Genomic DNA, 23937 nt, shown 5'->3' with positions numbered 1-23937 from the left:
TATTTTTAAATAGGATTATAAACCACATTCAGTTTTTGTATCTTGCTCTTGGTAATTAGGTTGTGATTAAAATTTTCCTATGCCATTAAATATTTTTTTAAATATGATGATTTTTTAATGGCTGCAAATCATTCATTATACAAATGGACTACAATTTAAGCATCACTCTTCTTACTATTTAACGTTTAAGCTGTTTCTATATTTGTGCTATTATAAATAACGCTGCAATTAACATCCTGAAATATGGATTTCTGAGCATTTTTCTGAGGATTTCCTTAAATTATATTTCACAAAGAGCAAGTGATAGTTCAAGTGATATGAACCATTTTTAGGGTTCTTGACATAAAATATCAATCTGCTTTCTAAAAAGACTGTAAACTCATATCAATGTATTGAGAATATCCATTTCACTATACCATCACCAGAAAATTATTACCACATATGCTTTTTAATATTTGCAAGTCAGGTGAAAACTGGCATTTCATTATTTTTATTTGCATTCATTTGATTCATGACTGACTGAACTTTGCATTTGTTTACTCGTAATTTCCAGTGCTTTCTTTGTGAGCTGTCTGTTCATGTATTTTGCCTATTTATTTGGTGGGATATTAGAATTTTTTCTTACATTATTTAGAAGAGATCTTTACTAAACTTCTGCCCATTATAGCTGTTGCAGGTATTTTCTGTTGCTAGTTAGCATTTCACTTTTTTATGGTATCTAACTTACAGAATTTTAAATCCAATATATTCAATATTATCAATCTTTTCCTTAGCAATTTCTTCTACATTTTTATGCTCAGAAACTATTTCCCCATCCTAAATATACTACATATTCAACTGCATATTAATTTACTTTTTAGGGCGTAACTTTTTATAGATAATTTAAGATACATACAGACCATTTTAGCATATAGTATGGAGGAAGCTCACCTCACATATTTTCATACAGATCAGTTCAGTTCAGTTGCTCAGTCGTGTCCGACTCTTTGCGACCCCATGAACTGCAGCACACCAGGCCACCCTGTCCATCACCAACTCCCAGAGTTCACCCAAACTCATGTCCATCGAGTCGGTGATGCCATCCAACCATCTCATCTTCTGTTGTCCCCTTCTCCTCCTGCCCCCAAACCCTCCCAGCAGCAGGGTCTTTTCCAATGAGTCAACTCTTCGCATCAGGTGGCCAAAGTACTGGAGTTTCAGCTTCAACATCAGTCCTTCCAATGAACACTCAGGAATGATCTCCTTTAGGATGGACTGGTTGGACCTCCTTGCAATCCAAGGGACTCTCAAGAGTCTTCTCCAACACCACAGTTCAAAAGCATCAATTCTTCTGTGCTCAGGTTTCTTCACATCCAACTCTCACATCCAGACATGACCACTGGGAAAACCATAGCCTTGACGGACCTTTATTGGCAAAGTAATGTCTCTGCTTTTTAGTATGCTATTTGGGTTGGTCATAACTTTCCTTCTAAGGAGTAAGCGTCTTTTAATTTCATGGCTGCAATCACCATCTGCAGTGATTTTGGAGCCCCCCAAAATAAAGTCTGCCACTGTTTCCACTATTTCCCCATCTATTTCCCATGAAGTGATGGGACCAGATGCCATGATCTTAGTTTTCTGAATGTTGAGCTTTAAGCCAACTTTTTCACTCTCCTCCTTCACTTTCATCAAGAGGCTTTTAGTTCTTCTTCACTTTCTGCCATAAGGGTGGTATCATCTGCATATCTGAGGTTACTGATGTTTCTCCCGGCAATCTTGATTCCAGCTTGTGCTTCCTCCAGCCCAGCGTTTCTCATGATGTACTCTGCATATAAGTTAAATAAGCAGGGTGACAATATATAGCCTTGATAACCAATTTCCAATCATTTGCCAATTGAACTTTTTCTTTCTCAGTGGTGTGTGATGCTTCCCTCATCATATCATCTTCAAGCTCTGTCACTTTTTATTTCATGAGTGAATGGTTGCTTGCACTGTTATTACTTTATGATGTGTATTAATCTCAGGTAGTCAGGTCTGACTCACTGAATGTACTTGGCCTACCGTATTGACTCAGTCTTCCAAATGTACTCTAGAACCATCATGCCAAGTACCACAGTGAGCATTTGTCATGTTTATAGTCATCCAGTATCTTCTGAACGGGCTCCTTACATAAGAAAAATTTCCTACATCACAAGACCTGTCTCCCCAAAGTTGGTGCCACCACCCACTTTTCCAACTTTCCTTGTATCTAGAGCACAAGTGAAGTCTAAACTCAATTTTAGCTCAAAAGAAGGCAGTATGAGGACAGAGGTGCTGGAGGAATCAATTTTGGTGGCAAAGTTGTCCCTCTTTGGGGGCGACTGTGTCAGAGTCTCTGGAATCCTAGATCAGGGGCAGCAGCAGCCACGACCAGCTTGGGCACAGCGCCAGGATATGGTTGGGGGCTGCGGCCTTCAGTGTTCACTCTCCGGCCCTGCTGACAATTCTGTGAGCTACATAATACACCTTAAAATATTTCTCTGCTTAAACCAGATAAGAGTGCATGTGGTGCCTGCAACAAAGGAAACAGTTACATACACACACACGAAGATTTTGATGGGAATTGCCTAAGAACTATAATATAATTTGGGGAAATAATTTTTAGCCTTTTCTCCAACAAATATGACATGTCTTTTCATTATGCAAAAATAGTTCACATTTCAAACAAAGTTTTGTTGTCTTCATAGAAATCTCTCTCAAATCTCTAGTTATGCAAAGGCATGATATTTTATGACTTTTTTCAGGGGAAAAGGGAGTATGAGAAAAGAGAGTGGAATGCTATCATGAATTGATGCCTTTCTTTCACTATCCTTTCTAACTGGTTACAATTGGCAATATACAGTAAGATTAATTTCTGTATATTCATCATGTATACAATCTATGTAATGAATGGTTTCATTAATTTTAACACATACCTAATCCTGTTGGATAGTCTAGGTTATTTATATCATCTGAATTTAACAAATTTTACCGTCTTTGAGTTACAGATTTTGCTTCAGTTTTATGTTTCTGCTTGTCTGCAAAGAACCTCTAGAATAAAGTTAAATATTAACGGGGAGCAATTTTCACAGATTGCCTCTAATATTTTCTAAAGTAAGACTAAGTTAGGTATGTCTTACTACATTACAGAATTCTTTGTTGATTCTTATTCTCTAAAGAATTTTTAGCTGAAATGGATGTTTAATTTTATTGAGTGTTCTTTCACCATCTATTCTGATGAACAGCTGACCTACTATTAAGATGTATTAGTTGTGTTCATACTATTAAAACAATCAGCATTCTTGGGATAAACCTCAGGAGTTTTCAGTAAATAATTCTTACAGTGTTCTATTAAATTTTAACATTTACATTTCAAAAATGAATTGGGTTGGTGGTTTTCTTATTTTGCGCTGTATGAGTATTTTCTTAATGTACCAGGAAATCATTGTTTTTCACGCTATTAAAGATAAAGTTATCTTTAAGTGTTTAAGATAAACATCTGAATGCATATTTCAGTGATTAATAAATTCAAAAGGGATGCAGTATAACTCTTGTTTCCTAACCTACTTTCCAAAATCAATCAAGGAGCTCAGCGTATATATACTTTTGCCACACCTTCATCTCTCATTTTAGTTGATATTAGTTCCAATCTATATTGCTATTGGTGAGTCATTATTTATGCTACTACACTTTAAAAAAACCTCTTCAAACTTTTTTCTATTAATGCTCACCATTGTACACTTTTACTCCAGCCTTCCAATTCTTTATTTCTTCATTTTAAATTAACTCTCAGTCATTTTCTACTTATTTTTACGTAAGTTTCTCAGGAAAGTATATTTTATGTGACCTCAAACATATGATAATGCATGAATACAAATATGTTTATATACATGAATATATACGTGTATAATATCTTAGCAAATAGAAGTCTTTGACAACAACACCATTACAAAGTAATCTGTGGAAAGTCGGAGGCCAGTATCAATTGTATCCCTTTGTAAGCAATTAGTCTCCCCCGACCCCCACCGCCCGTTCAGATGTTTTCCCTTCATTACTCAAAAATTTCAATCTTGGGACTATATTTAAGGCGCAGTTTTATTTCTCTGTTTCTTTTTGTTGTTGTTTTCACTCAATTTTTCTTTCAACTTGGAAAGTTTTCCTTAATAGTATCTTTCATGATTGCTTTTGTGCCATTTTATCTGGTCTCCCACCAAGAGGAGATACTGCTATAAATTAATTAATGAATCCCCAATTTTTCTGGCATGGATGTTAATGCATGAAAGTACAGTTAATTCAGAAAGTATAGTTTCTTAAAATCTAACACAGAAAACAGGGGAAGACAAATATATGATATCATTCATATATAGAATCTAAGTTTTAAAAAAAGATACAAATGAACTTATTTACAAAACAGAAATACACAGATATTGAACAAACATGTTTACCAAAAGGAAAGCATGGGTGAGGGAGGGGTAAATCAGGAGTTTGGGATTAACACACACTCCTATATATAAGATCAATAACCAACAGGGACCTAGTATATAGCACAGGAAACTCTACATAATATGCTGTGATAACCTGTATGGGTTAAAGAATCTGAAAAAGAATGAATACAGGTATAACTGAGCCACTTTGCTATACACCTGAACTAGCACAAAATTTTAAATCAACTAAACTCCAATAAAGTGGTTTTTTTTTTAACTTTTTTAATTAAAAAAAGAAAAAATTCTGACATAGAAATATGAGGCTGTTGGGGCAAAGTAGGCAGTAGATGTCCCTAGTCAGCTCAAAAAGCAGCTTTCCTATCGTGGGAAGTGTCTGCCAGATACTTTGGTTGTTGGCCCAGGAATGAAGTCTGCTGTAGGGGTTGTAAGTAGTGTAGGAGGCTGAAATTTACCTTTGTTTCTGCCTATTGAGTTATACTGTTTCTGAGATCTAGCCATGAACTGACTATTTTTGAATCATGTTGTGTTTTCCCTAAAGATGTAACCATTCATTGATATATTCTTAATCTCCAGTATTACTGCAGTTTCAGAAATTGGGGTTGGTGGACTGTTATAAATAGTCCAATGAAAAGCATGAAGAACCACCAAACACCAAATGGGTTGACCTATATGTCAACTAATCACTCTGAGATACGTTAAAGTCAGTGACTAAAATCAGGTTTTGTAACTTCTATTTTGCTAGTTCAAATAATAATTTTTATCTTGCTATTTCAGGAAACAGAAGGGTAAGTAGAAGCAGGTTACACAGAACATATTCATGACAGAAGTGGTTAAAACCTCACATCACCAGAAGAAATAAGTATCCATCATTTGTATCAACAGTAACAATAGGAGGGATGAAATAAAGTTTCACAGAACTACTGACAAAGCAGACTGCTTCTGGTTATGTGAAATTCGTTGTCAGGGGAGGCGTGTACATTTCTTGATGTTAAAAGTCCGCTGGGTCTCCAGAGGAGGGAGAAGAATTTGCATTGGTCTTTTTCTTTTGAAATCAAAACTGTCAAATGAAATGACCAGTGATAAGCTTAAAAGACATTTCTTGAATTCCACTGAAATAATGGCACAAAAAAAAGAAATGTGAACTAAGTCACATATTTTTTTTTTCCAATTTCAAGAATGCTAGAATATGTCCATTCCTGAGCCAAGTTACTAATTCCACAAGGCAGCAGGCTATTTTTTTTTTAACCAATTAAGGAACTTCATTTCCTGCTTTTGGCCTATTTAATAAGATTTGCATCTCTTAACATTGAAGTGGGGCATGTTCTTTGCCTGAAGATCTCATACACACACACACTTACTCACACTTCCCTCTCCAACCTCCCACTCCCCACCTCTTCCTCTTTCAAAACCTCCAAAACTAAATTCATTCCTTTAATGACTCGTTGGTCACTCTGGTAACTATTGTAGAGTTCCAGAATATTCCCACATGTGCAAAAGGAGGTTTTCAAGCCTAAAAGTTCCAGTTTATAGATATATTTACCACTAACTGGGATGTAACACTATACCAATTAATTAAGAGAAAAGCCTTCAAGGTGGCCTGGGATGCCTAGGCAAGAGGACAACCAGTTTTCCCATCCAAAGTCCAAATGGAGCATCCATTCTCAGATGACTGAAAAAAGTGACCATATCTAGAAAATGCTTGTGGGGAGTTCAGTCATGTCCCCTTGCCTCCATTTAGATCTGCAGAGGCCAACCTACCATCCCAACCAACATTTTTCTTAATATTTTAGATGCTGAGAGAACATTTTCCTTCAGACCCTAAAGCATCACCCCAATAAAGAACATAAGACCAATATGAATCAATACCAAAAACACACGGTGAAAACTACCCCTTTAAAACAAACAAATGAATAAAAATTTAGGAATATGGAACTAAAACCTTAAAAAGAATACTTTAAAAGATTATCAGGGAAAAAAAAAAAAAAAAAAACATGTAATTCAGTCTCCTCCTTCAGGAGAAATTAAAGCCAAAAAAAAAAAAAAGAGACTTACCTAACAGCAGACTACCATAAAACTTTAAGAAAATTAACCTGAAATATCACTTCTTTTTATCTAAGGAAAAAGTATGAACATAGTGCTTCTTTATCGAAGGGAAAAATAGTGCATATAATCAAATGCTGGTTTTTAGTTTACCAATATCTGATACCTTAACAGATGAACCACTTTGGAACACTTATGCTTTAGGGGAACTCCTTTAGTATACCCGTATCAGAGATTCTCCACGAATGAGCAGGATGCTAGCATGAGGCTCAGCAGCAGTGTAATTAGGGGGTGTACAGTTTTCATTACAATGGTAGGGATTTTCTCTCTTTCAGCCCACGTGTTTACTTGGTAGGTACCATTTCCAGCAGACCATCCGGGATGATCTGGTCACGTGGAAGGTTGTTATTATACCATTATCCTGCTCATCTCCTGACTACCAGGTACTTTTTTCATGTATCAGAGCAACAATTCATTCCTAAAGTCATCTGGCATTTTCCTCTATCCTTCAAACATAGCATGAATAACTGTAACAACAAAATGCCTGTAAACCTATGTGTTTCTTTCTTTTTTTTTTTTAAAGTGAGCTCCCCTCATCTGCTTCAGGTATGGGTCCAGGCTCTTTGAGAGAGTAGGAGAATCAGAAATGAAGCACTGATCTACACACTGTGCCTGGCCCTAGAAAAGAGTGAATCAAAGCTTACTCTGGAAGGCAGCTATGCTCACCACCACTTGGGATTAACATATACATACCACTGTATATCAAACAGTTAATCTACAAGGACAAACTGCACAGCACAGAGAACTCACTCTATAATAACCTATATAGGAAAAGAATCTGAAAAGAATAGCTATATGTAAAACCAAATCACTTTGCTGTACATCTGAAACTAACCCAACATTATAAATCAAATATACTCCAATAAAGAAACAACAACAAAATGAAAATTAGGATTTAAGGTTAAAAAAATATTGGGTTAGCCAAAAAGTTTATTTGGGCACCCAATAATAAATGAATGAACCAAGGAATGAAATGAATAAATAAATAAATATATCTGAAACTGGGGGTGGGAGAAAAAGCTCACAACGGGGATCTCCCAGGTCTTCCCTAATCCCTCCAGAAGGTATTATATGTTGGGGGCCAGCTTCCACAGTCTCACTGGGAGGCGTCCAAGAGGCAGAGATGGTAGGCAGGGATCCAGACCTGGCTCCGACACCAACAAGCCATGTGATCCTCAACCCTTGGCTGCTGTGCGTCTCAATGCCTGTAGAAAGTTTTCAAACCTGAATGCATGTGTAAACACGTGTCCATGCTAAATCTTTCACTCAAGCAAAAGACTACTTTCTAGCCCAAAATGTGACAGAGTTTGATCTCCGGCTGAAGCAAAGGTGGAGTGGGGGCCTGCAAACCCCACTTCCAAATATCCCTTCTCACTCCCTAACCCCAAGGCAGCTCCACTGTAACTGCTGTGGTTCTGAGCCACTGGGACTGGATCTAGAAAAAAAAAAAATTGCTGTTCATTTCCCAAGTCAGCTGTAAACCAGAGTACAGTACACAGGGGAGGGATCTTCAAAGGCTGGTATGCCAAAATGAAAATATCACAGACTACCACAACCATGCTCCAACAGAGATTGTTACCTGGGGGCCACGTTTCACTGCCAGCAATCCACCTGGAGACTGCAACAAGCCTGTGTTCTAATTTGATTTGTCTTTACACACTATTTTATCTTAGCATTTTAACTACACGATGAATTCAAACTGGTTATAATAATACTTTGACAGCTTCCTTAAACTCCACAGTGTTTGGCTCTTTATAATATTAAAATACTGTCACATTTAAGCAGTCATATGAGGCTGCAAGAGGAAAGTTCTACTCTTTCCATTTTATAGATAAGGACATTCAGATTTAGAGTGCTTTGCCCAAATCAACACTGCTGATACATGGCAGAGCTGAGGTCCAGTGTTTGTTACATATACCATTTAGTACTTCTTTTAAGTTTTGAAATCTCAAATTAAAAGGGTTCAGGGAGCAGGATTACTGAGTTACATAGAAGCCGGAGGTTTCTACACTAGTCTAGTCCTCAACCTCCAGGACATGAGGAACACAGTGTGAAGTGGGAACAACTCTCAGCTTTGTGTAAGAGTTCCTTTTCCATTCACCCCACTAACATTACCATGTCACCGTGATGTCAGTGGGTACAAAGTTCCTGGAAGTTTATAGAGCTAGCTATTGTTCCACCTAGAGAAAACACTCTTGAGATGTACTTGGAAACATGTAAGATTATTTTGGTGCCTACACAACACATTCTTGATGCTAATTAAATGTCATCTGCAGCAAGCATTAAATAGCATTTCCTGTGGATCTAATCTGTAATTCTTAAGGACTCAAAAATCTCAGTCAGACAACAATGGATGGCCCAACAACTCAAATACAAGAGAAGCCAGCACTTTAATGAATACCTTCCCAGATTAGGCTGAGAAACTAATCAAAGTTGATCACAAAGATTCATGTTACAATATTGTTCACCACAATATTACTCATAAGAAAAAGAACTGGAGACAGCCAAAATATTCATTACGGGGAGATAACTATGGCACATTCAAGAAATGGAATATTTTACTCCTGAAAACCAAATATTTGAAACAAAGAAAAGTATTTAATGGTATGTAAAAATCTCAATACCAGAAGAAAATAGACACGAGCTTATATCTGATCCCATACTTATATATATATATATACATATACACACACACACACACACACAAACACACACACATATACACAAAGGTATGTGTTCATATGCAAATTTAAGTTTACATGTGAAGTGCAAATCACTCAGTCATGTCTGACTCTTTGCAACCCCATGGACTATGTAGTCCATGAATTCTCCAGGCCAGAATACTGGAGTGGGTAGCTGTTCCCTTCTCCAGGGAATCTCCCCAACCCAGGGAGAGAATTCAGGTCTCCCACATTGCAGGTGGATTCTTTACCAGCTGAACCACCAGGGAAGCCCATGTTTGTATGTACAAATTTACATATACATAAATGTTATAAACATTATAATAGATATAGATGTGTAAAATCTACATATTTAGATAAATATAAAATTAAGTGGTTAATTTTGAGTGGTGAATAAGAATATAAATGATGATTATATTCTTCTTTATACTTTCCTATATTTTCCAAATTTTCCATAATAAACATGAACAGCTTTTGTGAACAGAAAAAAAAAAGGTTTTTAAAGACCTTTTTTAAAAACCTAAAATTCCATTTTTTAAGCAAAATTGATCTCCTCTTCCTAAAACTCTGTGACTCTTCTTGTATGCATGCTTTCCTAAATTATCTCCACCTCTCCCTTCCCTAGTCTACAGAAACCAAATCTGCTATCAACTCTACCATCAGAGTGTGGATGGGACCCGGTTCCAACAGCTGAACCTTCCAAACTTGTGATGATTGCCCATGTATGTGCACCTTAACATCCATGACAAGCTCTGCAATTACCTGCTGCAACTCCTAATATCGACGCTTAGAACTTAAAAAGCCTGCAATTTGCATGGCTGTGTGGAGAAGCACTCATACATTACTGCAGTAAATACAAAAGTCTGCATTAAGGCGTCATTAGGGTGGAAATTGTAATTATGCCAGACTAAGTTCAAAGACAGAGATGGCGTTGCTATATGTGATATTTAGGGAAATGTTCCTTAGTATAGGTACTTGAATTGAAAACGCAGACTTTAAGTCCCCTTTACAGGTTGCCTGAGAGGGAGCCCATAGCATTCCACCAAGGGCCTGGGCATGTAATGAAGACAGCTGGCTGATCCCCAGGTCAACAGGACCCCCGCCTCAAGTTCTTTTTACCTCTGGGGAAGAATTAGTTTTCCTGTGATATGAATCCACATACTCTCACCAGCTAACAGGCTGAAGAAGACCATCTGTATTTACATATAGCTGAGAATTTCTCTCTCAAGTTCAGAGATAATTTGGGAGGAAGCTAGTGAGGATGATGCCAGAAGCATCACAGTGCCAGAAAACTGAAGTCACTGTGATGGTCGCCAAAGCAGACTGTCCTGTCTAAGACCATCAGGCTGGGAGAGCCTCAAGGGTGAGGACAGAAGTGATTCTGCAAGAATTTTAAATGCACCTTTTCACTTTCTAGGTCATCATTTACTAATCACATATCCAAGAATAAAAGCAACCCTAGCAGGGAAGGGATAGTTAGGGAGATTGGGATGGACATGTACACACTGCTGCATTTAAAATGGATAACCAACAAGGACCTACTATATAGCACAGGGAACTATGCTCAATGTTATGTGGCAGTGTGGATAATAGAGCAGTTGAAGGGAGAATGGATACATATGTATATATGTATGGCTGAGTTGCTTTGCTATGTACCTGAAGCCATCACAACACTGTTAATCAGTTATATGCCAATACAAAATTAAAAGTTTTCTTTAAAAAAGCAACTGTAAATAGAAGGCAATCCAATATTTTTTAACTAGCAGATAAAAAAGGTTACTTGGGTGGCCAATTTGAATATATAACAGAGACTTAGAAGACATAATAATACATATCATTTATATATTTTAAAACAGTGAAACACATAATTATCATACTTATGAAATTTAAATCTAAAAATGTCTAAACTCAGAGTAGACAAAGTTGATAAGGTAATCACTCTAATCTCCATAATTTGAAATTAAGAAGATTCTACACCTCACTAACTTTCGAGAAATTGGGCTATTTGAGATCCGAGTTTCTTAAATATTCTTACCCATCTAAAACTTATAAGAATCTCTATTCTCATTAAAAAAAAAAAGTAACTTCAAGAATTCCCAATGTCTGTTCTCTATCAGAAAGAGAATAGTTTAGATCGCCTTAATTTCAGTGAAATTCTGGCTTGTTTGACTGCTCTGTGGACTTGGGAAGGGGTAAAGCACCTTAGCATCAAAACTAATGAAGAAGAAAAAAAGGCAATAGCTCCCTCTCAGCTTTCAGCAATGGTGGAAACAGATTATATTATGGACAAGGTAAATGTAAGACTTACTACAATGACTTTTAAATATGGTTATTAAAATAATGCACTATAATGTGTAAGGCTTCGCAAGTACTCAGATTGATATTTAAGAGGATTTTCTCTTTGGGTGGGAAACAAACTTTGCCTTTGATCAGAAGTTTGGCGCATTTTTGGTCAAGAGAGAAAAAAGGATGCCTGTGTATTTCTTTATAAACAGTTCATTTATATTTCAACAAATACTTGTTATGTGCCTGATAGCGATTACTGACCTCATGCTGAAACTCACCTGTCCCCCTCCGGGAGCCCTGCCTCTCTCGGCATCTGTGACACTGTCTCCTCCTTTTTCCCTTCCGTCTCTCAGGTTTCTCTTCTCAGTTTCTTGCTGGTTTTTTGTCCTCTCAGAACATCTAAATGTTGGCCGTATAGACTCAGTTCACTGTTTCATCTTAAGAACTTCTAAAACTCTTTCCCTCAATGATTTTATCCCATCCTCAGGTTTTTAATACTATCTATAAATGCACAGTCCAGACTGTTCTCACCAGCACAGATTCTTGAGTTTCAGGCCCCATGTGACAACTGTTAATTTACATCACTTAGATGTTTCATGGGCATCTTAAATCCAATAAGCAGCAAAGTGAACTCTTAAGCGCCACCTCAAACCTATTCTTGCCTCCTGAATCTTGGGAAGCCTCCCTTTCACTGATCCATATTCCCAGCAAGGTATCTGGAAGCCACCTTTGATTAATTGCGTCTTACCCCACAAATCCATCAGTTTGTCAATGATGGATATTGTCAATTCTAACTTGAAAAATATTTAATTAAGATCCAATTGGTACTTCAGAAACCAAGCAGAAGAAAATCCATAGTAGATGCATAAACACAAAAAATATTTGGATTAAAAAAATAAAAGAGGAAGAGCCTTTCCCAAAGGATGGAGGAGCAAAATCTTCCTAAGTGCTGCCCAAGAGATCTATGTGCTCACAAAGACAAAACAAGGCCACATTCGTTGACACAGGGGTGCATTAAATTTAGCAGTAAGCTTCCAAAAGCTGCAATGTGTAATGAAGGAGAAACCAAAAAGCTAAATCAATGATCATTTGGGTTAAATTCTACATGTAGATTTAGGAGACGAGAGATTTCCCCAATCTAGAGATTGGGGAAAGATTGGATTGGATTCAACTGCTGTCACTCAATCATGTCTGATTCTTTGCGACCCCATGGACTGTACAGGCTTCTCTGTACATGAGATTCTCCAGGCAAGAATATTGGAGTGGGTTGCCATTTCCTTCTCCAGGGGATTTTCCTAACCCAGGGGTTGAATCTTCATCTCCTGCATTGGCAGGCTAATTCTTTACCATTGAGCCATGAGGGAAGCCCATGCCAGTCATTAAATTATTATTAAGAAAATATATATAAACATTATACTCTTCTCAAAGAAACAAAACAATAAATGCAGGTCACAGAGCAGATGGAGCTGCATGAAGGAATTAACAAATACTAATGATGTTGATATATACTCCTGATTAGTGACTCAACACAAAGCCATACCCCAAACTAGGAAAACACAGTGACGTCAGTTCATCTGATTTTCTCATCCTTTCCCTTAAGCAGGAAGGGCAAGATGGGCATCACTCAAGCCAACAACTGGTATTTACACAAAGGCTAAGGTTTAAACAAAAAAGAAGAAACAAAACTGTGGGTACAGTATGGAATAAAAAAGATGCATTCTCTGTAATTCAGAGAAACTGATTTATGAAGTACCTGAAGTCACAGAACAAATGTACCATGAAATAGTACACTGTGGACATTCACACTAGATGAAGAAATCTGGTCTTGAGCCCATTTAAGATTTTAATAAAAGCAGACAAGCAGATGACTCCAAGGTAATGTCTACCCAAGGATTTAGCAATATGATTTGCCAATCTGACCTACATAAAATGAAACTGTGAGGAGGACGCTACAGCACTCTCAACTGAACACAATGTTCCACAAGTTTAAGTTGATTTTGTTAAGATTTGCTTATAATTAGAAAAAAAAAATAATGGGTGGCCATATCAGCGATTGCTCTTGAGTAAAACAAGAAAGTTTCTATCACTTCAAAGAAAAAGTGGTTATATGGGGCATCAGCAAGCTTAATTTCCATTAAGGCTGGCCATCAATTTGCCATGACTCTGAAGCACACAATCTTGCTTTGTCTTATTCTTCAAATATAGAGACGCAAAGGAGCCATTTGTCCACACCATCACGTCTGTGTCGCCAAAGGAGGTCACTGCCTTGCTGATCAAGCATTTTTATTAAAGATCTACAAAGCATATTTAAACAACTTGGCAAATAATATTTCACGCACAGAAAATCTGCTGAAAGCGTGAAACTCAACAAAACAAAAAAGATTAAATAAAGGCACTCTTACACTCAGGGCAATGTCTCTAGTCTAACCTAATCTAAAGAGAAATCTTTCTCTGATACCTAAAGATCCTTCATCTCTATTGACGGGGTTGTTCCCACCAGCGAAGTAAAATTCATAGTAATAACTTTCCCTCTGTGTGCTGTATGCAAACTTGATGGGGCCACAAATACCTGAGCAGAAACATATATGTGTACAGTCTCCTCAAGTTGACAAAAACTGACTTAACGCCTTTTTTTTTTTAACTGCTATCTCCTCCCTGCATAGGCTAGCCTATAAAGTTTAGGAAGAATCCAGGAAAACTCTTGCTGATCAAAAATTCACTCAGTGCTTGGGAAAACCCTAAATGGCAGGCTAAGGAACACAAGGACGTGAAGAAGCACTTCACTGACAGTAAGCTTGTCAAACAAGAAAAGGCAGGGGAAACAGTGAGGTCAGAACAGCCCTGTCAGATTCTTAGAGGAAGACCAGTTTGGTTTAAAAAAAAAAAAAAGAAAAGAAACTACAACAACTAGATAAAACCAAAAAATGGAAGAAATCAGAAAGAAAAAGAGAAATTAGATGACAAGACTAAAAATAAGAAAAAACTTACATGAATCAAAAAGCAACATTAGAACCAAGAGCGAATCAGAAAAGAAATTCAGTGAAGTGACAAAAGATTAAGAAAACATGCACACATTAAAATGACTAAGATATTCAGTTCACACGTGTTAGCTATTATCAAAGCTATTGATACTAGAATATCAAAACTATTGGTCAATGAATAGCTATCATCAAAGAGAAGAGATTACAGGCATCGGTGAAGATGTGGAGAAAAGGGAACCCTTGCGCACTATTGATGGGAATGTAAATGGGAGTAGCCACTGTGGAAAATACTATGGAGGTTCCTTAAAAAATGGAACTACCATACGATCTAGCAATTCCAGTTTAGGGTACATACTGGAAGGAAACACAATCAGTATCTTAAAAAGACATCTGCACTCCCATGATTTACAATAGCCAAGATACGGAAACAATGTAAGTTATCTGTCACCAGACGGATGTATAAAGAAAATGGGGTATGTGTCTACAACAGAATATTCTCCAGCCATAAAAAAAGAAATTCTGCCATTTGCAACAATATGGATGAATCTTGAAGGCATTATGCTAAATGAAAAAAGTCAAAGAAACATAAATATTGTATGATCTCAGGAATATATAGAATCTAAAAACAAACAAAAAACCCAAAACAAAAAACAAACTCAGAACAACAAAATGGAAGAAATGAAAAGCCACAAGACCGGTGGTTGCCAGAAGTGGGGGGTGGGTGAAATGGGTGAAGGTGATCAAAAAGGGGATGATAGAGGATGAGATGGTTAGATGGCATCACCGACTCAATGGACATGAGTTTGGGTAAACTCCGGGAGTCGGTGATGGACAGGGAGGCCTGGTGTGCTGCATGGGGTCGCAAAGAGTCGGACACGAATGAGCAACTGAACTGAACTGAACTGATCAAAAAGCACAAACTTCTATTTATATGATAAATAAATAAGTTCTGGGGATGTAATGTATAACATGGTGAGTATAGTTAGCAATACTGCATTGAATATCTGAAAGTTGCTGAAAGAGTAAATCTTTTTTTTTTTAGTCTTGTTTATCTCACAAGACCTACAAAAATTATGGGAGAAGTGCTCTATAGCCCTCCGCAAGGGCGGGGGAGAATGACCCTAACTCTAAGAGTAAATCTTAAAGGCTCTCCTCACAAGAAAAAAAAATGTGTAACTATGTGAGGTGATGGATATTAACTAGACTTATTGTGGCAGTCATTAAAAAAAAAGATATATAATCATTGTGTTGTATATCTTAAATACAAGCTTGTATGTCAATTATACATTAACAAAACTGGTACTATGGTATTATGTTTGGCCTGTATTAATAGAACCTGAAAAACTATAACTTAAGTGTGGGCAAGGGTGGAGTAAATAAATAGTTTCAACATAGGCATCTCAGTCACATGGACAGATATATAGAGACACATACACACAATACATATAGGAAAAAAAGACAAGAGATACAGTAAAATGTTAGCAGGGTTATTCTTGGATAGTGGATTTAAGGGGGATTTCTATTTCCACATAAATTTCTCATATTTTCTACCAACTATGTGCTTTGCTGTCACAATCAGAGTATCACTTTTTATTTTTTAACCCTATCAGCCTTGAAGGTCACAGTCATGGGAACAGAGGCTGCAAAACTTCTTATGAGATTTTATCACACCTTAAAAACGGCACAGGGTCATATGGATGTTGGTAAGTGATTTAAGGACTTGGTTGGCACACAGGGCCAACATTTCAGGTTTTACTAAAGCCCTTACCCCCCAGTTACATGTCTTCAGAGCTTATGGTTCACATTCTCAGGGCAGCGGGATACTATCAAGTTCCTCGCTGACATCAGGGATGCTCTCACGTACATCTCTGGCACCCTGGATGTTGACGAATCTTGTTCTATCCCAGACACTCTTCTTTGAATTTATTATTCTGCCTTGTGTATCTTTCACTATCTCCATTTCCCTGCTAGTCTAGTGACTTTCAAATCCTTGTATCAGCATGCCTGTCTGCAAAACCTGTGCCTGTTAACCCCATCCTATTCAGCGTCACATGTGGTGAATGGGTTTAATTGATACAGCAGAAATACAAGGAGAGCAAGTTTTAAAGTGGCAAGACCAATGTGTGGCTCAAAAAGAGACTCCAGCACAAGTTCAAAAAATGAAGGTCCTCGTAGTTTTCTGAAATAATACAAAGTTTATTGAAAAAATGTACACGATGTCTCATAGTTTCTACTTGGAAACCACATTATACTCTGGGTTGTGTTTGTTAAGCCAATGCTCGAAGGATAGAGGTGAGGGAGAAGGGAAAATAAAGAAGAAACGCACATCAAGATGTTCATAGGGTGTTTTGAACAGTGATATTTGGGGTGTTTCATTGCCTAACCTCATATGCCTACCCTAGTACTTTTCTGAGTCTTGCAAGTTTCTACTTGGAGTTGTATTGTCCACACAATCTCTCCAGTTCTCTGGTTATTTTCGCCTGTATGGGGCCTCCTTTAGCTGAGTTATATCTTTAAAGAGAGGCCTGGTGAGTAGAACAGAAAATAGTGTAGGGACTAATCCTTCAGAAATGAGGTCCATATGTACAATATACAGACAGACAGACAGACAGACAGACAGTAATTTATGAAAGTTTTTTCCCAAGTAAATATGAAAACATAGAAGATTAAGAATATTTCTTGTCTTTAATAATTCTAGAGTAGCAATAGAAAAGTGAGACTTTTTTCCTATCTTTCCTTCAAAAAACACTCATATAAATGAATCTAAGTAGCCAGCTGCAAATTCCCAGTAAAATAATCTTTGAAGATACAAAAGGTTAGGTATTTTGACCAATGGGGCAACATTTGCTCTTGGGACTCTGAAAGTCTAATAGGTCTCATGTATTTATCTACATCTAGTCTGTGGTTTATCCTCACTTTTAGAGATTATACTTAGCCATTCGAATCAAAATAAAGTACTGAAGTGATACTGTGGTAGGCAGAATTCTATAAATGATCTTTTCAAGACACCTGTCCCCCAGTTATTCAAGCAAACACTCCTCTAGGTACTACTATGATGGGATTTTGCAGATGTAAAGTTCCATATCAGTTGACTTTAATATACAGAGATTATTTGACTTGGCCTGACCCTATCAGACATTGGAGAAGGAAGTGACAACCCACTCCAGTGTTCTTGCCTGGAGAATCCCAGGGATGGGGGAGCCTGGTGGGCTGCCGTCTATGGGGTCACACAGAGTCGGACACGACTGAAGTGACTTAGCAGCAGCAGCAGCAGATCCTATCATATAAGCCCTTTAAAATAATTTTCTTTGATTGATAGCAGAGTAAGTTACAGATATGAACCATGAGAATGACTGGATTGCCAATGCAAGCTTGAAGACAGGATAGCCTCCTGCTAACAGTCAGGATAAAATGGGGATATTAATTCTACAACCACAAGGATCCGAATCTGTCCACAACCTGTATGAGCTTGAAGTAGATTCTTTCTCGATCTACAGATAAAAGACCAGCCCAGTCTGAAAATAAAGGAAGCTTTGTTTTAAATAGAATGGGGAAGTCCTAAACGGGGAGCTCTCACACACTCAGACCCCAGCAGAGGGAGGTGAGAATTTCTCCTAGCCCAGCAACAGCTCAGCCACCAAGAAGCCACCAAGACTCTGGACTCGCCTCCTAACTTCTTCTTTTCCTCTGTAAAGGCAAAAGCCTCTCTCTTCTGTTTTTTGGATTTACCTTTTAAGGTAAATTTGCTTGTGCCAAATTACAACTTTCTGCCATCCTGAAATAAACTCATTTTGCTGGTAAAATAACTTTTTAATGGTCAACAACCAACACTGACTCTGGCTGAATAAAACTCTGAACAGAAAAAAAAAAAAAAAAAAAGGTGAGGGTTCCTACAGAACTAGGAACTTATCTTTTCTATCTTTCTTTGATTTTGCCCTTGAGATACCCTGAGAGCTTGCCTGAGGCCAAACAAGTCAAGCCTACCTAGACTTGTATAGAACTATAAGATCAATAAATGGATACTGTCTTAAGCCTCTAAATTTTTGGTAATTTGCTGTATAGTAATAGAGAACTAGATCAGGCATTATTGTGTTTCACTTACCAGTTGTATTTACAGAAACTTACTTTATTATAAAAGCATTACCCACTAATTTCCCTACTTTCCTATTCTCCAAAGATTAAAACTGTTAAATTTATCTTTCCAAAAATTCCTTAAGAATATGCATGAATATACAAGTATGTTTGTATGTGTATATGCACTCAAACACACACACACATACATAAAATTACACAATGTATTTTTTCACTGAATAGTCTATCTTGGACAGCGTTCATATATCAGAATATAAAAGCCCCCACCTCATTCTTTGTAACAAACATGAAGTCTTGGGTTATATACCTGTATTATTTCCTACTAAACCAGATGCTTAATAAATAAAAGGTTCACTAAATAAATAAAGGATATACTTAATAAATAAAGGGTATACTAAATAAAGGGTACAATAAAATATAAAGTGGTAACAACTTAATTTTCCATTTGCTAGTTATAAGCAATGCTCAGTGAAGTCGCTCAGTCATATCTGACTCTTTGTGGCTCCATGGACTGCAGCCTACCAGGCTCCTCTGTCCATGGGATTTTCCAGGCAAGAGTACTAGAGTGGGTTGCTATTTCCTTCTCCAGGTGATCTTCCCAACCCAGGGATTGAACCCAGGTCTCCCGCACCGTAGGCAGACGCTTTACCGTCTGAGCCACCAGGGAAGCCATATAGCAATGCTAGACTTACCCTTTTCTCTTTCTGTGTGAGATATCAATAAGATAAATTCCTAGACGTGGATTTGCCAAAGAGTAAATGAAGTTGAAATTTTAACCAATATCACAAACTAATTAAAAGTGCTGTGCCAATTCACATCAACACCTAAGTGATCTGAGAGGGGCTGCTTCTCTACAACCTTGCTATCATCGAATTCTATCAGCGTTAGGAAAGTTTAGACAGCATGCTAGGTGAACAACACCATCTCATTATTCTGGCTCATATTTCTTTTATAATAGAAATGAATCATCATTTCACACATTTTTGTTGGCCAATTTAATTTTTTTCCTGTGACGTACCTTTTTACATCTTTTGATTTTTTCTCGTGGTGCATTCACCACTCCCCTATCAATTTACACAAGTTCTTCGTATATTAAGGCAATCAGATGTCTCTCAGTTATAGGTTTAAAAATATTTTTCACACTTTGTTTTCCTTTGATTTCATTTGTTACACAAAACTTTTCAATTCAGGAGAGACATACCAGTCTTTTCCTTTGAGACTTCTGCATTAAATTTCACACTTAGCATTAGAAACTTGTGATTTTTACCTTTCTTTTTTCTTTTAATGGGACTGTCCTGATCACAGTTCTTTAAGGAATCCCTGTCTGTCAACAAAGACTATTTTGTCTGCAGAGATAAGCTCCAAAACACGATGCCAGTATCTCTTCTTCCTCAGGGCATTACTGACACATCTACACAAATAAATTAATGTTTTCATTTCTACCGATTCATTTGACAGGTATAAATTCATGTGTCAGTGATGAGTGTCCTGACACATAATCCTTACCTAAGAAAAACAGAAAGTGTATCTGCTGGGTGACTAGGCACTGAGAGGTGGCACTTATTTTTTCTCGCTTTTCACGGGGACACCCAGGAACCGTGCCCTGGTGTCTGTGGACCATACATAGTAGGGAATGCAGAAACAGCAAGAGGTGAGCAGGCATTTCACACTGTCAAGGTGTGAGGATGGGTCCTGTACTTAACCTTTTCTTTCTTCTTTGAAGAAATAGGAACCGACCAGACCGCGATAAATGCCATTTCTCACAAAAAGTCCAAGAGATTTCTCTACAGTTTCTGAGTGAATAACAACCTGCTGGCTCTGTAACATAAAGAAAAAGTCTCTTGGAACCTGAAAAACAGGATTTTCTTCGCCCATTATTCCTCTGATTAAATACAAAACTATGCTTTGAAGGGGAAAGAATTCTTCATAGAGAAAAGAAAAATAATTAAAAGGATCATTAAAGTCTTACCGCATATTATTTAATCTCAATATCAGAACTGAAGAGAATCATGGTAATAAAAGCCTCATCAATGGGCACAACAGTATCATGCAATCAATACAGAACACTATAAAGAGGAGTAGGGCTAAATGCTTTAAATCACAGCTGAACTACGTAAAAGAAATAAAATGTATCATATACTTGAAGTCGCTCAGTCGTGTCCGACTCTTTGCAAGCCCCTGGACAGTAGCCTCCTCCATCCATGGGATTTTCTAGGCAAGAGTACTGGAGTGGGTTGCCATTTCCTTCTCCAGGGAATCTCCCCAACCCAGGGATCGAACCCAGGCCTCCCACATTGTAGACAGACGCTTTACCCTCTGAGTCACCAGGGAAGTCATATACTTAGAACCTGGTATATACTGGTGGCAGTCTGACAGGAATGACAGAGATAAAACAATGGGATAATTCCAGCCCCTACGCAAAGTATTTGATCTTGCTTGACCCTCTGGTCAGCTTTCACTAAAATGACAATACAATATCAATCTCCAAAGTGTAAAAGGAACAACATAAATAGTTGTGTACTTACCATTCAGCTTTAGAAACATATTAGCAACTGCTTACTCCTCTCCACAATTATACCTCCTCACACATTCTCAGACGTAACTGCTACCATGAGATAGGTCTTTCAAGTGACCGTATTTTCCTTTAGACTCTTACTACAAATGTGTATTTGTTGCTATTGCTGTTTAGTCGCTAAGTCACATCCGACTCTTTGTGACCCCATGGGCTGTAGTCCGCCAGGCTCCTCTGTCCATGGGATTTCCCAGGCAAGAATGCTGTAGCGGGTTGCCATTTTCTTCTACAGGGGATCTTTCTGACCCAGGGATTGAACCCAGGTCTCCTGCACTGGCAGTCAGACTCTTTACCACTGAGCCACCTGGGAAGCCGACAAATGTATATACACAGATACATATTTATGTGTGTGTGTGTGTGTGTGTGTGCGCGCGCACGCACATGTGTACCCCTAAAGAAAACACTGCATGTAGCATCATGGTAACCTTATAGGTATGGTTTAAGTGCGATTCTTCTGCAACTAGCTTTTATGCCCAACACCATCTTTGAGTGCTAGTTCATTTGTTTACTACGTAAACAGCACTTTGTGGATAGCTATGCCTCAATTCATTTACCCATTTTCTAACTGACAGACATTTGGGTTGCATTCCTTTAAATGTTTAGCTACGACAAGCAACATTTCTATGAGTAGTCTAGAGCATGTCTTCTTGCATATACATGTAGGAGAATCTATAAAGTTTTGTCTAGGAGTAGTATTTCTGGACTTGAGTAGTTTTACTGCATACAGTATCATAATTTTATGAACTTATTGTTTGCTTTTTTAACTTTACCATCTTTTATTTAGGAGGAAAATAAAACTTCATTCCAAAGGGGCATCTACCTCCCTCTTTCTCTCTCCTGTTTCATCCCCAAATATGTTTAGATAACTTCCACTCTCAACTGGAGATTCCCACTGAGCAGAAGGACTGCTTTCTAGGAGACAGTCACACCCTACTTTAAATATAAAATCAACACTATCTGAACACCTATATGTGAGTTTCCACAAGAGTGTATCAGAGGTAGGGCTTAATCACTTGTCCTTTTAACCCAACATCCCCCATAATCTTGAGCACATCTTCCTACAGATCCTCCACAAAATCTCTGAGAGGCACTCAAAGTCAAAATTCATTCTCCTTTTGGATTCTCATATCTCTTTTCACCTTTATATTCCCATACAATCAAGCACACACATCCCACACTCTAGCCACACAGTAGGAATTCCCCTGTCTCTCATCCCATTTCTACCAACCAGAGTCTTGCGCACCTTTCAACATCATGTGCAAGTGGCTCCTTCAACAGCTCCCAAACTCTCCTGCTTGGCATTAACCCTTTTGTACCACCTTGGACAGAATTTTTTAAAAAATAAAAAGCAGTCTTCATTTTATAGTTTTTTTGTAATGTGGTTCTACCATCCTTCTAATCAGCTCTTGAGGCCAAAAGTCTCATCTTTTGAATCTTCTTTGTGCCTGCAATGGGTCTAGATGTAAAGGTAAGTTATATATATATACCACTGGCAGGTAAGACTTTAAACTCCTGCCCACATATAAGAGGAGACATGTTCTAGACTGCTCAGAGCATCATTGTTTGTGATAGTTAATGTACATAACAGCTAAGTTCAACTTTAGGGAGAAAAATGTTGAATAGTTCTGACACACTTTAGGACTTGAGACCCCAAAATACGTAACACTGGCTCATTGAATATTTTAAGGTGAAGGGATATGAGGAACAACGTATGGAGGAAGGGCCTTCTGTCTTGCCCATAAGCAGGTCATAAAACCTTCATGTGAGAGGCACACTCTCTACACCTGGAGGAAAGGAGCCTTCTTATCTCTGAAGACAAGGGACACAGAAGAATCTGAACAAACATGTCTTGCTGAGTTTTCCCCAGCTTACTAAGATTAGCCCACCTTTGCCCTATACATCTTTGCACGGCTCCCCACTCTTGATCAAAACTGTAAAAACTAATTTAACTGTTTCTTTGGGTTTTCATTTCCTTATGAATGCTCCATAAAATGTATATTAAATAAATGTGCATGCTTTTCTTTTGTAATTTGTCTCTGGTTACCGGGGTTCCCAGTGGAGAAGTCAGGAGGGGAAAGAGAAAGACATTTTTGTTTACCTACAGTTCTTAACACTAATCCACTGCATGTGAATTATCATGGCTATATGTCCAAAAGGAAATCCTAACATGGAAGCATGACTTGCATCATCCACAAATTTAGACATGAAAAAACAAAACAAAACAAAACTGAAATAAGTCCTCATGAGAAATAAAAAGGAATTCTCACTTTCAGAGTTCATGTGCTCAAAGAGAGAATGGGCTGACTTCTCAAAAAGAACAACTTAGTGATAAAGCAACAGAGAAACCAAGATAACAAGGTGTGGAGACACATCCAAATTTCAAAATGTCCAGCTTTTAAAAACTGCAAGAAAAAACAAAAATACAAGAATAAGCAAAACAGAACTCAAAGTAATTCATTACCTGCATGAGCAGAAAGAGGTGAGTGGGGCCGAGGCAATGCTGGGGATTGTCCATTGCCTATCAAGCTTTTCCGGTTGCTGGTTCGGCAACTGTCAAAAGGAAAGGAAAAACAGTTTAAAAAACAAGAGAACCTAGCATTCATAATGTTCAAGTATGTTCAAAGTAGACATAGCTTAGACTGAACAATGTATCTGCTCATGTTACTTCTAAAATTTTTGCAATATGCAGTCACTAATATTTGAAAAGTGGTTGTTTCCTGAATAGCAGAAAACATAATATATTCATATCATATATAACACAATCAATATTCTTCACCACCAGT

At 37.7% G+C, this 23937-nt stretch overlaps 1 protein-coding gene across 15 annotated transcripts in view; it reads right to left on the bottom strand.

Annotated features, from left to right (window-relative positions):
- Positions 1–23937, bottom strand: part of MAST4 (microtubule associated serine/threonine kinase family member 4) — a 610376-nt gene that overhangs the window by 97012 nt on the left and 489427 nt on the right. For all 15 annotated transcript variants that reach the window (XM_070476769.1, XM_070476765.1, XM_070476766.1 and 12 more), the window contains one exon: positions 23616–23704. In XM_070476769.1, coding sequence (XP_070332870.1) covers positions 23616–23704 — 89 coding nt within the window. The remainder of the gene's footprint in view (positions 1–23615; positions 23705–23937) is intronic.

This window comes from Odocoileus virginianus, chromosome 14, assembly GCF_023699985.2.
Source record: "Odocoileus virginianus isolate 20LAN1187 ecotype Illinois chromosome 14, Ovbor_1.2, whole genome shotgun sequence".
NCBI lineage: Eukaryota > Metazoa > Chordata > Mammalia > Artiodactyla > Cervidae > Odocoileus > Odocoileus virginianus.
The sequence above is the reverse complement of the archived record's forward strand: the minus strand, read 5'-3'. Positions and strand labels throughout refer to the sequence as shown.